The sequence below is a fragment of the Gossypium hirsutum genome, chromosome A09 (genome assembly GCF_007990345.1).
Source record: "Gossypium hirsutum isolate 1008001.06 chromosome A09, Gossypium_hirsutum_v2.1, whole genome shotgun sequence".
In the NCBI taxonomy this organism is placed as follows: Eukaryota; Viridiplantae; Streptophyta; class Magnoliopsida; order Malvales; family Malvaceae; genus Gossypium; species Gossypium hirsutum.
The window spans coordinates 61,176,380-61,190,099 of NC_053432.1; the positions used below are offsets into that span (position 1 = coordinate 61,176,380).

General features: G+C 30.8%; 1 protein-coding gene and 1 long non-coding RNA gene across 3 annotated transcripts; one reads left to right on the top strand and one right to left on the bottom strand.

Annotated features, from left to right (window-relative positions):
• Positions 1-756: 756 nt before the first annotated feature.
• On the bottom strand, positions 757-8,293 carry LOC121206084 (CBL-interacting serine/threonine-protein kinase 23). 2 transcript variants are annotated; one of them, XM_041076303.1, is made up of 15 exons: positions 7,655-8,293; positions 6,642-6,704; positions 6,380-6,451; positions 6,147-6,254; positions 5,971-6,051; positions 5,598-5,651; positions 5,387-5,512; positions 4,799-4,888; positions 4,512-4,631; positions 4,300-4,425; positions 3,757-3,873; positions 2,772-2,828; positions 2,583-2,657; positions 1,702-1,780; positions 757-949 (listed from the first exon to the last, which is right to left on the bottom strand). In XM_041076303.1, the coding sequence occupies exons 1-15, from the start codon at positions 7,832-7,834 to the stop codon at positions 930-932; spliced, it is 1,368 nt and encodes a 455-aa protein (XP_040932237.1). In that variant the 5' UTR covers positions 7,835-8,293; the 3' UTR covers positions 757-929. The 2 variants fall into 2 exon arrangements, 1 of the variants encoding a protein (XP_040932237.1); XR_005901066.1 differs by lacking the exons at positions 757-949; positions 1,702-1,780 and adding an exon at positions 3,518-3,598 and having other exon boundaries at positions 7,655-8,215.
• A 3,249-nt stretch (positions 8,294-11,542) lies between these two features.
• LOC121206085 (uncharacterized) lies at positions 11,543-12,828 on the top strand. Its single transcript, XR_005901067.1, has 2 exons — positions 11,543-12,270; positions 12,563-12,828. It is a non-coding gene; the product is annotated as an uncharacterized lncRNA (long non-coding RNA).
• The last annotated feature ends 892 nt before the right edge of the window (positions 12,829-13,720 follow it).

Consider the following 13,720-nt stretch of genomic DNA (forward strand, 5'->3'; position numbering starts at 1 on the left):
ACTTCTTTTTAAAAAAATTAAAATATATATTAAATTAAATTATTGTAAACCCACATTTAAATGAAAAATATATGTTTTAAAGTTTTATGTAAAAATGAAATAATATTTGGTTAAGATAATAAGATTAAATATTTTAAAAATTAAAATATGGTTAGGTCTTTTCGTATTTAAAATTTAATTCTCCAATTTTATATAAAACTTTAGTCACGTGTGTTTTTGTGGGGCATTAATGAAAATTTGTGGTATTACCTTTGGGGTGTATCAAACGAGGTGGCTGTGATTTGAATCAAAGTAACAGACAAGCGGCATATCTGCCACGTATAAGCTCATGATTTTATATACTGCCACCTAATCCTATAATCACCAACCCCATGAACCAAAAAGAATGAAAAATATATTTAATTTGTGCAAATTGATTCTATCCAATATTTTATCCCAACAACTGTTTAAATAAATTGATATATTAATAATCATTCTGGCAAGATAATGTGCATATGAATTTAATTTTATTTAATTTTCACAAATCAGATTATATTACAATTGGATGAAAATATCAAATTATATCATTTTTAAATATAAATATTAAATCTTACATTCAAACATAATTGAGGAATTATAATCATAATTTGATTTAAAAACAATTTAACCAATCAATTTGTTATTTGATTTAATAAAAAATTCATTTTCTACCCTTGTTTTTAATTTAATTGATATAAGTGTGTGTTTATCCCAAGTGAAAGTATATACTATAAAAAAGAAAAAGAAAAACAAATTATATTATACAATTTTCAAAACATTAATGTATGTAAGTATACACAGCTTTATTACAAGCATTCAACAAACCAACACAAAAATATAAATAAATAAAAAGAATTCCCCTTTGAATAGCAACAAATGCGCATTTTGGGAAACACCTGTCGTCGGGTCGGTTACGAGGAGCCTGCCGCAGCTGCAATTCGTTTAAGATAAACAATGAGAGATGATCATTTCCTATGTATTACCAGGACTCGAGTATTGAAGTAACTGATGCAAGTATATGTTCAGTCCTAAAGATATTGTTGAGGGGATTTTGACCTCTTGAGGCCATTGGACCCTCTCAACAGGTCAGTATTGTCCCCGAGTCAAGCTGAGATTATCTTCTGGCTCAAGGGAAAGCTCGAGTGCCTTGAGAGGCAATGGTTTCACAGAGCAGGAGTGCCTCGTCAAGATAGACCATGCAGGACAAGTGGCCAACTACAATGGAAATAGTGGACATTTGCCATTTGTAGGGCTTGAACCCCCCCCCCCCCAAAAAAAAAAAATGGTCCATCCCAACGAGAAACTGAGTTCACCGTCTCTCAAGGCACTTGAGCTCTCCACAAAGTCGGGAGACAAAGTCCCGACTAAACCCGGGAAAAATACTGACATGTTGAGGAGGTTTGACAGCCCCAAAAGGTCAAAATCCACTCAACAGATACATATTTGAAAGAACATACCCTCGTATTCATCTTTGAATATGCGTGGAAAACAAGTATATAACATAAAGTGCTTAAGGAAAAAAAATGAAGAATTCAGATAGAACGAGTAATTAACAATTCGAAAGAGATTCACGTATTCTATGCTACTCCTTTCATTTTCCTAAAGTACCAGTGTCCAACATACACAGAAGCGGTACAAACATATGGCCAACAATTACACCAAAATATGATTCTTTATACTTACCACTGTTTTCGCCCGATTTTCCTTCAGAGGTCGTATCCCAAATAATATCTTTTAGTCCAGTGGAGAGATTATTATAGAACTGTAGAATCAAGATTAAGAAATGTGATGGTGAATACATGGTAATTTAAAGCCAAGAGGGGGAAAAAGAACAAGGGAACAGAAAACAATATAGAACTCGAGGGTAATTGCAATCAATGGAACACCAATTGACATGCTTAGCATGATAAAAGTGACCATGGTCTTCAACCACGGGTGTTAACCTATATTACGCATTTTGCTTTATGTACCCATATCCAACACACATTCAGACATTGGTGGGTAAAAGTACCATGGAAGCCCCTATACTTGGAGTCGGATTGCATTTTGCCCTCTTTACTGAAAAAATGGACCAATTAATTTTTATATGTTAGATCAAAAAGCAAACTGGTCCTTTTGTTAAAAATTCTATCCATTTCTAGTGTTAAAAACTGATCCTCATACTTCAGCATGAGGTCCATGTGGCACGCCACTGTTATTGTTTGGCTATTCCATCAATCACGCCAGTTTTTAACAATAAAAATGGATGAAAATTGTAACAGAAAAGAACATTTTGCTCTTTGATTTAACATACAAGGGCTAATTTACTTATTTTTTGAGTAGAAAGGCAAAATGCAATCTGACTCCTAGTACAGGGGCCTCCATAGTACTTTTACCCACATTGGTGTGTGAATAATATCCTCCAAATACATGGAAAATCTTATCGACATATACCCGTATTCAACTCTCATCCCTAAGTCCAAGTAACATAGGCACTAACAACCTAAAGAACTAGAATTTATATTCAATTGGAGAGGATTTTCGTAAGTAAATAATACGGCAGCACATTAACATTTGGTGCATACCTTGTGAAATTCCAGGGTATCCCCTCCAGATTTTCGAAGTTCAACCATGCAAAGGGAAGGAGCGACCTGAAAAACCTGGAAAAGGAAAAAAAAAAAAGCAATGTCGGGGGAGATACGGAACCCAATTATCAACAACCATGTTTAAACAACTTTAAATTAAGGTGAAACTTAAACTACACTCAGAGGTACCTCTGTTGTAACAGCTAAATGACCCTTGCGTCCAGTTTTCTCTCCACGAAGCTTCATCTGAGAATGGGTAAAAAGAAAGGGAATTCATCAGAAATAGAGAATGACTTAACTTCCGATGATATGAAGAGATTATATGTCATATTAATTTGTTTACATATGAATCTTTCTTTCTCAGCCAACAAGGCACAAAGAAATTTGAAGCTATGTTGCTCCGACACAAGGGTATGGATATATGGCTTCCAAGGATCCTCCAAATATATGGAAAAAATCAAGCCATATCCGTGTCAAACACATAACCTGTATACAACACTCACTCGAATCCAAGTAGGTAAAATATATGGAAATTTAGTCCTACTTCTATTTTAAAGAATTCAGTTCCTCTACTTTTCATATTTAAAAATGTAGGTCCAATGTTAATACAGTAAAAATTGTTTTGTCAAATTCAGGTTCATTACTACAATTTTTTTTAATTACATAGCTACCAAGTGAGTGTTTTTTTTATTTCAAAATGTTACACCATCAAATTTAACAGAAAAAAGTTTAATGGCATTAATCATTGGACTTGAATTTTGAAAACAGAAAAGTAGAGGGGCTAATTGCAAGAAAAAAAAAGTATAGGGAATAAATTCCAAATTTACAAAAGAGTACAAGGACTTATAGCATATTTTAACCATCCAAGTAACATAGATCTTAAGTGCTTAATGCAGATCCAATGAGAAAGAACTTGGCATCAAAACAATCATTACCAAATGAAGTTGGTAACAAGCACCAATCACAACTGAATCTAGTTCAATCAGTGTCCATCAAATATAGGACCATGGCTAACACTGAAAAGGTAACAAAGTTATTAAGAAATGATAAAATCTGATAAGGAAGCAAGAAGAATGCTAATTCTTTTCATTTAAACATTGACCACAAATTTGTACATCTAAATTTCTTGGGAAGATTAGTAGTAAAAAATGCAGAGATTGGCAAGAGATCAAACCTTGTGGTTATTTTTCTTCACATCAAAACCCAAGGGCATAGCAGCTCTCTCTATTTGCGAGATTATCTCATTAGCAGGACGTTTTGATGTAAATCTTGTTTCCCTTTTAACAAGGCCCTGCAATCGGAAGAAATTGCAACCATTATCTTTCAAGGTTCCATAACAAGATGACAAATAACATTCCAAGACATACCCAAATTATGCAATTACATTGCATATCCAATCAGATATTCAACACCTTTTTTATTAGTGAATATAACAAATAGAGAAAGGAGCAATAAACAAATAGTGAATATAACAAGATGCATCCTCCAGAACTAAATTTTCAGTAGAAGCTAGAAAGGAGCAATAAACAAAGAAAATGACAGATAAATATGTACTGCATGCTTTAAAATGGTTAAAATCATTTACGGACAACTCTCAAGTTGAAGAAAATTATTTGAGGAATTTTTTAATGTCACTACCAACCAAGGGACCTTCACTACACGAGGTAAATCAAAATATTATCACAAAATAAGTCGGATATAAATGGCTATTACATACCATTTGCTTCTCAAACAGACTACTGAGGTTGAGACCCTGAGATGTTGAGATAAGATCAAAGGCATTCATGGTAGCAGGTAGTACAGGCCCTTCTTCTCGCCGTTCGACAACAAGGTTTCGAGAATCCTACTAGCAAAATCATGTGCACTGACTCATCTGATTCCAACAACACCACGAAACCACTTCCCAAAAACGAAAAACACAATTCTTACCCCTGATTCATCGAAAATGGCATCCACATCATCAAGAGTAGCATCAACTTGCTCAAACCTAGTTGGTATATAACCTTTCTTAAACCACTCATTCTGATGAAGCTCGGCAATGGTTATCCTCTGGTTTAATCACAAATAATAGAGTGAAAACTGTATCCAAAACCAAACAACTAAAACAACCCCAGCTAGCTTCAGGCACAAATTGTATTTCAAAAAATACCATCAGGAAAAAAAAAAAAGGAAGAACTAAAGAATGCACAAGCAAAGGGGAAGAGACAAGAATTTACTGTCAAAGGATTAGGGTCTAGGATTCTCTTAATTAATTTCTTGGCATTTGAGGAGAACCATGGAGGACAGCTGAAGTCAGCCTTAGATATCTGCAGTCACATTAGAAACCCATTTAGAGAAAGAACTTTAAATTTAAAAGTCACAAAAGGTTAACTACAAATTAACCGATCAGCAGCATGAGAGCATTTTTATACATAGATACAAACATGACAAGCATCGTTCTTTCGTGCATATTTATTTTCTGATCGACATTTCCCTTGGTACTGTCCTACCTGCTACAAGTTACAACTACCACAATGCAATCACCAATAACTAAGATTATAATCTCTTAATTTAAACATTTAAATAACACTGTTGATTGAAGAAATGGAGATTGGAGAATGGCTAACAATAGGATCCAGATTAATCTTTATTAGGCGAAATTTGATGATTTCCAGAATATGAACACATTTGATTCTTTGATACCTAACATATGCAAATGATGACGTAATAAGCTAATAACACATTACAGTTGATACGCAAATGTGTTAATTCTGAAGTACAAGGAAAAAAGAATTTTAAAAAATGGAAACAGACAGAACAAACACCTTTTTATACAGAGAGACTAAATTGGAGTCCTCAAAAGGCAAGTAACCAGCCATTAAGACAAAGAGAATCACACCACATGACCACAAATCTGCCTTAGCTCCATCATAGCCTTTATTGTCGATCACCTGAAAATAGATATCACAAAAACAATAAAGAAAAGCTAATGGATCATAAAGAAGAAGAATCTCTTTTGCAACAAAAGCAGTGTACCTCTGGAGCAACATAGTTTGGTGTTCCACATGTTGTGTGAAGTAATCCATCCTCCTATATGAAAAGGGTAAGGTAATCACTTCTGAAATATTTTATCAGCATATTATGAAAAGTTGCCCAATAAGTAGCCCACCACCAATGTGGTAGGCCAAATATTATGAAATTATGGGATTCTGATACCAACAAAATTCAAGCACCCAAGGAAGACTAAAACCACACACATACAAAGTGGGGACAAAGTCATCTTTCACTAAAGTGAAAAAGGGAATAGGACAGAGCAAGCAGTCATAAAAGCACTCCATAATGAATACAAGATCTTGGGTAAAGATTATCATTGAGAGAGAGAGAGAGAGATTTCATAAGACAAACTCACTCGAACTTGCTGAGGTAAAGCACTCAAACCAAAATCCGAAACTTTAAGAACTCCATTACCATCTAGCAGCAAATTCTCAGGCTGTAAGTTACACAACACAGTTATGTTTATCCAAGAAATTTATATATTTAACGTTTATGGGCAAGAAGCTAATCAACACAAAATATATACCGTACCTTGAGGTCTCGATGGTAAACACCCCTGCTATGGCAGTAATCCACAGCATTAATAAGCTGCTGAAAATACTTTCTAGCTTCATCTTCTTTCAACCTTCCTTTGCTTGCCTGGCAGAGGAAGATATCAAGACAATGAAAACCAGATTAATATATAGTACTAAAACGTTGATACACAACTGAGATTTGATTCCTGAAGCACTTTTACATTCCAAGAGTAAACACAAATTTCTTACAATTTTGTCAAAAAGTTCACCACCAGTCACAAGTTCCAGAACAATGTATATTTTCGTCTTGCTAGCCATCACCTGTATCAAGAATATTGCTAGAAGTTACCAAGAAATATAGCCTTACCATACTTAAAATAATTTTTAAAAGCCAAGTGGAGTCTTCTTCTGACAAAATGCAAGTCAGATTTGAAAGAGAGCAAACGAGAAGCAAGGAAGAAATGCATGGACATCAACAAAGTAACTAAACTAGTAAAACTTCGTGCCAAACCTCATATAAGCGGATGACATTTGGGTGTATGATGAGTTTCATTGTTGAAATTTCTCTTTTAATCTGCAAAGGAAAAGAGAAAAGAAAAAATGTAGCATGCATAAGGTAAAACATAAATAAGATTCATAAGGTAAAAAAAATCCATCGCTTAATACTATTTTGAAGAATAGTTTTCTTCTTTTTGGGTAAAACATTAAGCAACCAAATGAGAGAAATTCAAATAAGTTAATCTCAATTCAGGATTAAGTCAAGCTCACAAATAAAACATGTATAATTGCCACCAAACTGGAGGACATGTTATCCGGACTCTTCATTTTCCTTAAAATAAAGCATACCACACATGTGCTCAACAAATATTCAGAAATGAGTATGGGGGATTGATCCTCCACTTAAACAAAGGAACTTAGAAAAAGTTTAGCAAACCCATGTCGGACTCATACCCATATCTGAAACTCACCATAGAGTTGAGTAACATAGCATTGAGGGGAATAGAACCCGATAAAGAAAAGAAGAAAAGAAATAAACTAAATTATCTTGTATTGACTAAGTTGAATTATACCTTCTTTTGCAAGCTAATTTCTATTCCGCAAAAACTCTACGAAACGTGCAGAATTTTAAACAATCAATCAGTTTTTTTAATAGTTCAAAAATATAAAACACTGGGCACAAATTAAGTTGACTCTGGTTTTTTTTTTTCCTTTTTTGAATTAAAAGCTCCATTGTTTTGTTTTTAATGCATTGTCCGTTCCTCAATCAACCAATCACTAAATCATCATATTCCTCACAATTCATAATTCAGTCACAAGAAAAAAAAAGAAATAAGGATAAAAAATCAAACAAATAAGAAATCACCAATCAAAATGAAAATTACAAAAATCATTCTAAGTAACTGATAAAGAGTGATTTTGTTAAATTATCTAGAAATCCCTAAACCCTAATTAATCTAATAACATTCAATTTCAAATAAAGAGATTTATTACTGGAATTATTTTTTTTTTTTTAAAAAAGAGTACCTGAGCAATCATCTTATGTTTCAAAACTTTCTCTTTATCAAGAATCTTAATTGCTACATTCTCTCCCGTCTCTAAATGCCTTGCGAATTTCACCTTCGCGAAAGTTCCTTCTCCCAACGTTCTCCCTAACTCATATTTCCCCACACACGTCCGACTCGAACCGCTACTGCGAGTCGCCATCGTTGTCTCTCCAAATCCTTTTTATTATTATTTAATTTTTTTCCCTATATTCCCCCACTTCCTAAAGCTTGCTATTGATAAAATACCTCTTCTTCTTGCATGGCTGCCATACCCGAGATTTAGCCACCATTTTTTTAAAGAAAAAAAATCAAAATCCTAATATAAATGAAACAAATTTATAGCATGGAACGAAAGAAATCAAATTTGGTAGCCATGGGATCAGATACGGTGCCCATGAAATCGAAGAAATCGAAAAAGAAAAAAAAAAGGGTAAGAAATTAGGGATTTTGATTTTGCACGGAATTCAAGGTGGGAGATTAGATTGTAAACAGAGAGTGGATCTAGTCCATGGTTTTTGTCTGGGTTTGAGTTAATAATTTATTGATAAAAAAATATAAAATTATTTGATATTTATTGGGAAAATAACAAATTATTAAAAGATAAAGACTTTTCTAAAATAATACCCAATGTTAGGTATAGTTCTATAGAAGGAATATAACCACGTGTTCAAATTCTAAATTAATTGATATGATTTTTTTACAATAAAATAAAAAGAAAATAAATAGGAAATTAGGAATGGAGCTAAAGAAAGACAGCTTAATATGAAATATTTTATATATATTGTTTAAATTTTTAGGTTAGTATTTTTGTCAATATTAATATATTTTAAAATTAGGTAAACTATAAAAATAGTCATTTTTGTTTGTCTCAAATTATATTTTAGTTATTTACGTTATGTTTAAGTCACTTATGTTATCATGTTGTAACATTTTAGTCACTAAGCTATTAATTGTTGTCAATAGTGTAACGGTAAGTTAAATTAGCACGTTAAATTATCATTTCAAACAAAAAATTTAGGTTAAATTTTACAATTGGTCTTTATATTTTTTTGAGCAATTTAATTTTTTTTTTACGTTCTTTTAACTTTTTTTTATTATCTTTTACTTCTCCCTTTGTATTCTTTCCTTTTTCATTTTTTTAATGTAGTTTTTTTATGATTTCTATTTGTTAAAACTATTTTTTTTACATTTTCATCCAAAATCGGTATAATATGATAACAATAATATATATTTACTCAAAAAATTATCTTTTAAAATAAATAAAAATAAAAATTATATTTAAAATATAATTCTCAGCCAATTCATACATCAATAGTTTTTGTATTAAACTATTTAACATAAAAAATTGTTATAATTAGAGAGTATATAAATATACATTAAATAAATAATCTCTATGACGATATAACAATATTTTATATTTAAATTTAAAAAAGTAAAAATTCGAGTGCCACACTCAAACTCGATAAATCCACGTATGTAAATTCACTATTAATCATTAAAAAAGGTAAGAAACTTTATGTTTGTTGAAAAGTAAAAAGTTGTTTAGACTTTGTGCTCGTAATAACCAGTTGAATAATAAAAAAAAAGTTAAATAGAGATTTTAAGAGTAAATATTTTTTTTATTTTTAAGTAAATAAATATATATATGAATGAAGGAACAACCGATATAGGGTAGCATGCCACATGTTGGGACTTGTAAAATTTTAAATAAATTATAAAATATTGAAAAGCTATCATTGTAGTAGTATAATTCTTATCATATCGGTATAGTTGGAATATTTAGTGATTGAACTTTTTTGTGGTGAAAGTTTCGTCAGAAAATTTGTCAACATTTTAAACGTCACTTTGTCCTTATTTTTTCCATGGGATAAATGTAATGAAAAAATAGACATAATAATAAATTTGGTTATTAGCATTTATATGTTTTGTCAAAATAGTCATAATTATATTTTTTAACTTTTTGGTCATCAACTTTTTTTTCTAACAAATTTGATGAAAGTATCGTTAAAAAATTTAATGAGAACGATGTGAAATATATTTAATGAGATATAATTTATTACTTAAGTAATCTAATAAGATAATTACATGTAAAAAATGATAAATTAAATAATCATACATTAAATTTAAAAAATAATACTTAATTTAAAAAAAATAAACTTAACTATCTAAAAAAAATATTTCAAAATGAATGCATATTTTGTTTACTGAGAAGTTTCAAAAGTATAATTAATAAATCAAACCGAAAATACTGAATTTGTGCATCCATTTTGAATTTTTCTTTTAGATAATTATGTTCATTTTCTTTAAATTAATAGCTACTTTTTTAACTTCATGAATATTTTATTTTAATATTTTCTACATGTAATTATTGTCGAAACTATTTTTTTTTGAAAACGAGAATCAACTTTGTTTGAAAGCGAAGATTAAAACGGGAGTTGTCACTGATCTTTATTAGGTTTGATCGGATCACCTTTATTTTAATAAAACATTTTAGTTTACTAAAACGGTATTTTTGGTCTACGAAACTCGAAAGAGCAGGTTTGGGAGTCAGTTACGTGCTAGGAATGATTAGCACCCTCGATACGCCCAAAAATTGGTACCAAATTGATTAGTTAAAGCCTCAATGTTGAAAGTTGAAAATCGGGAACGGATTTAAAATACGATCCTTTTTTGTTAATGTCGATTTTAAAAACGATTGCTAAAGATTTCTTCGTTTCGAGATATCGGAGTATCACATCCCGTAAGTTAGGACACAATACCATGAACTCCCGAGCGCAAGTTTATCTTTAATTTTAATTGGAATTCCGTGTATTTTAAAACTCAAAAGGATATTTGGCTATTTAGAACCAACGAGAAAATCGAAACCCCGTAAGTTAGGACACAATTTCTCGATGTTCCAAAACGCGAAACATTACCTTATTTTGAAATTTTTGTTTTTGAATAATAGCGAATACGATATTTAAACGACGTACGTTATTTGTTTGAGTTAAGATAAAACGATTTATTGGATGAATGTAAAGAGGCTTGATTCATGGGGCGATAATATGAAATAAAAGTATAGTGCGACATGGAACAATGATACATGCATAAAATATTCCACAAGCGAATAGCAATAATATGAACACGAGTAAGCAAATTAATGTACATGCAATAGCAATGATATCACAATATGAACTCTATAAAAACTAATCATTAATCAAGAACAAATGAATTAAATGATACAAAAAAAATAATTAAATAATTAAAAGCAAACTAAAATAACTATTGCAAGATGAATTTTAAATGACCATGAATGAATATAAAATAAATAATGTAAAAAAAAAAGTAAAACTCGACAATATACAAAACGTTTTTTTGAAAGAAAGAATGATGCATACATATGTAGATCTTTTAAAAATAGATAATACATATATATATATATATATACAAAAGTATGAAACAATGTATAAAAAGAATTGAAGTAAATAATAATAACAAAACATTTTAAAATAAATAAATAGGGTCCAAAATAAGGTATGTAAAACAATTTTTAAAAAAATATAGATAAAAGTTTAAAATAAAAGGGAGCTTTAAAGAAATAATATACAAAATAGTTTTTTTTAAAATAATATGTATAAAAACAATTTGAAATAAACTATATAGATGACATGTGAAAAGAATCAGAAATATATAATATAACAAAATAGTTTAGTACACATAATGTATAAAAAAACAATTTACAATAGATAATTATACAATTTTAAATAATTAGTATGTTAAAACAAGTTAAAATAAATCATGTACATAAATAATATAAACGTAAACAGCATGTAAAATATTTAAAATAACACATAATAAAACATTTTAAAATAAATAAATAAATAAATGAAATAAAAGGATTCAGGACATGATTGAAAATAGACTAGAATTCAGGGTACCAATTACAAATAAAAGAGAAGGCCACCAGGGACTAAATCAAAACACGCTTAAATTCGCGAGGACAAAATAGAGTAATATTCCAAGTCCTAATGCGCTGCACTTCAACCGTCCAGGCCAAGGATCGAATTGGAAATAGAATAAAATAATAGGGTGAGATTTAAAAAAAGAAGAAAGCAAAATGAGACTAAATAATGGGACAGAAAAGGTGGAGGGACCAAAGTAGATATTTTCCCACTTAAAGGAAATGCGCGGACCCCCTGGAGGGGGTCGGGTCGCGCACGGACATACTCCAAACGACGCCGTTTCGGCGTTAGAAACCCAGGTGCAAAACGACACCGTTTTTCCCTTCATATTTAAGTCAGTTTTTTTTATTTTTTTCATTTGCTTCCCTTTTTTTTTTTAAAAAAATTCAGAGAAAACCCCCACCTCATTTTCATCTCTTCTCTACTAGGGTTATATGCCCATCATCGCTGCCATCTGACCGCCGCACCACCACCGTATCTGGTGGCCGGCGATGCGTCAAAATAGGCCCTTTTTTAGCCCCCGTTTGGAGCACCCTTGAAGGCCACGATACCAACACCTGTAGGTGCCGAAGGGAGGAGACTCTCAGCCCCCTTTTGAGCTCGACCTCGGCGACGGAGAAGAGTTCCCCGATGATGCGGTCGCGAGGTGTCTCCGGTGAACCCCCCCACTTTTCTCTCTTTTATTATTATCACCTAAATATTTATGCAAGAATGAAGAAAAAATAAAATAAAAAGGAACAAAGAAAGAATCTAAAACGAAAATAAAGATGAAAATCACCTTCTGAAGTTTTTCTTTTTTGTTATTTCTATTTTCTGATGTTTGTCAAAAAAAACTACAAAGATGAAATCGTGGCTTTTAAAGCCGTTTACAAAACGATTAAATCCTATCTTTTTGTCATTTTCTCCATTATTTGCCTTTGTCTTGCGTGTGAACCTTCGTTTTGCAGGTGTCAGAGGCGTGGGTGAGTGGTGGTTGGCTCGCGAGGAGGCGAGGCGGCGCGCGTGGTGGCCAAGGCTGAGGGGGTAGCGGCTGCTGAAAACTTTGGTGGCTAGGGTTTGCTGTAATGTTTTGTGTAGTTAGGCTAGGGTTTAATTTAGGCCTTGTAAATTGGGTAGGATAGGTTTGGGTATGTTATTGGGTTTTGGGTATTTTTTCATTTGGGTCATTTTAATGTGTAAATGGACTGTTAATAAATATTTGGATTTTTACTTATTTTTGGTTTATTTGTTTTATAGACATGGACTAAAATTGGCTATTACAATTATTTTATTGGGTTATCTAAGTAATAAATTATATCTCTTTAAAAATATTCTACATATGAAATTTCACATCGTCCAATTAAACTTTTAATGTACTTTCATCAAATTTGTTAAAAAGAAAGACAATTTGAAAAAAAATGAATAAAGGTTGATGGTAAAAAAAGAGTAAAAAATACAATTAAGTCTATTTTAACAAAACATGTAAATATTAGTGGCTAAATTTATCATTAAGTCATATAACTATTTTGATGAGAAAACCATAATTCTATAACTATTTTGCAACTTCTATGAAATTAGAAGTTACACAAAGTAACTTCCAAATAAAAAAATTAAAGAAAATCTGAGTAATTTTGAAATCAAAATGTAGTTGATTTTTCTTCTTTCATCTATACATAATTAATTAAAAAAATAAGATAATTAATTATATAAAAATAAATTTATTTATACATAAAAACAAATAATAAACATAATAAAAATTAAAATTTATAAATAAACTCTTTTTTTTTTGGTTTTGCTTGCATGACCAAGATAACCTATACATAATCAACTAAAAAATAATTATTTATTTATTTATTTATAAATTAAATAAAAATAAAAAATATTAAAATTTAATTGAAATTTAAAATTTAATTAATTAACTGTTTTTTTTGTAAAATTTCTAAATAACCCTTGTTAAGTCCTAATGTCTAAATTATCCACATTGATTTTCTGTACTACCTAAAATACCGTTATTAACTCCTATGGCACCCTTAAGAGTTAGTTTTATATAATATATAAATAAAGGAAGGTAACTTGAGAAATCAAAAATAAATAAATAAGGGAAGGTAGGACTGGCCTAACAGATT

Coding starts and splice junctions, on each gene's coding strand:
- LOC121206084 (XM_041076303.1), bottom strand. CDS start 7,834: ATGGCGACTCGCAGTAGCGGTTCGAGTCGGACGTGTGTGGGGAAATAT. Junction 5,652..5,970: donor CTTTACCTCAGCAAGTTCGA/GTGAGTTTGTCT, acceptor CTTTTCATATAG/GAGGATGGATTACTTCACAC. Junction 950..1,701: donor AAAATCGGGCGAAAACAGTG/GTAAGTATAAAG, acceptor AACGAATTGCAG/CTGCGGCAGGCTCCTCGTAA.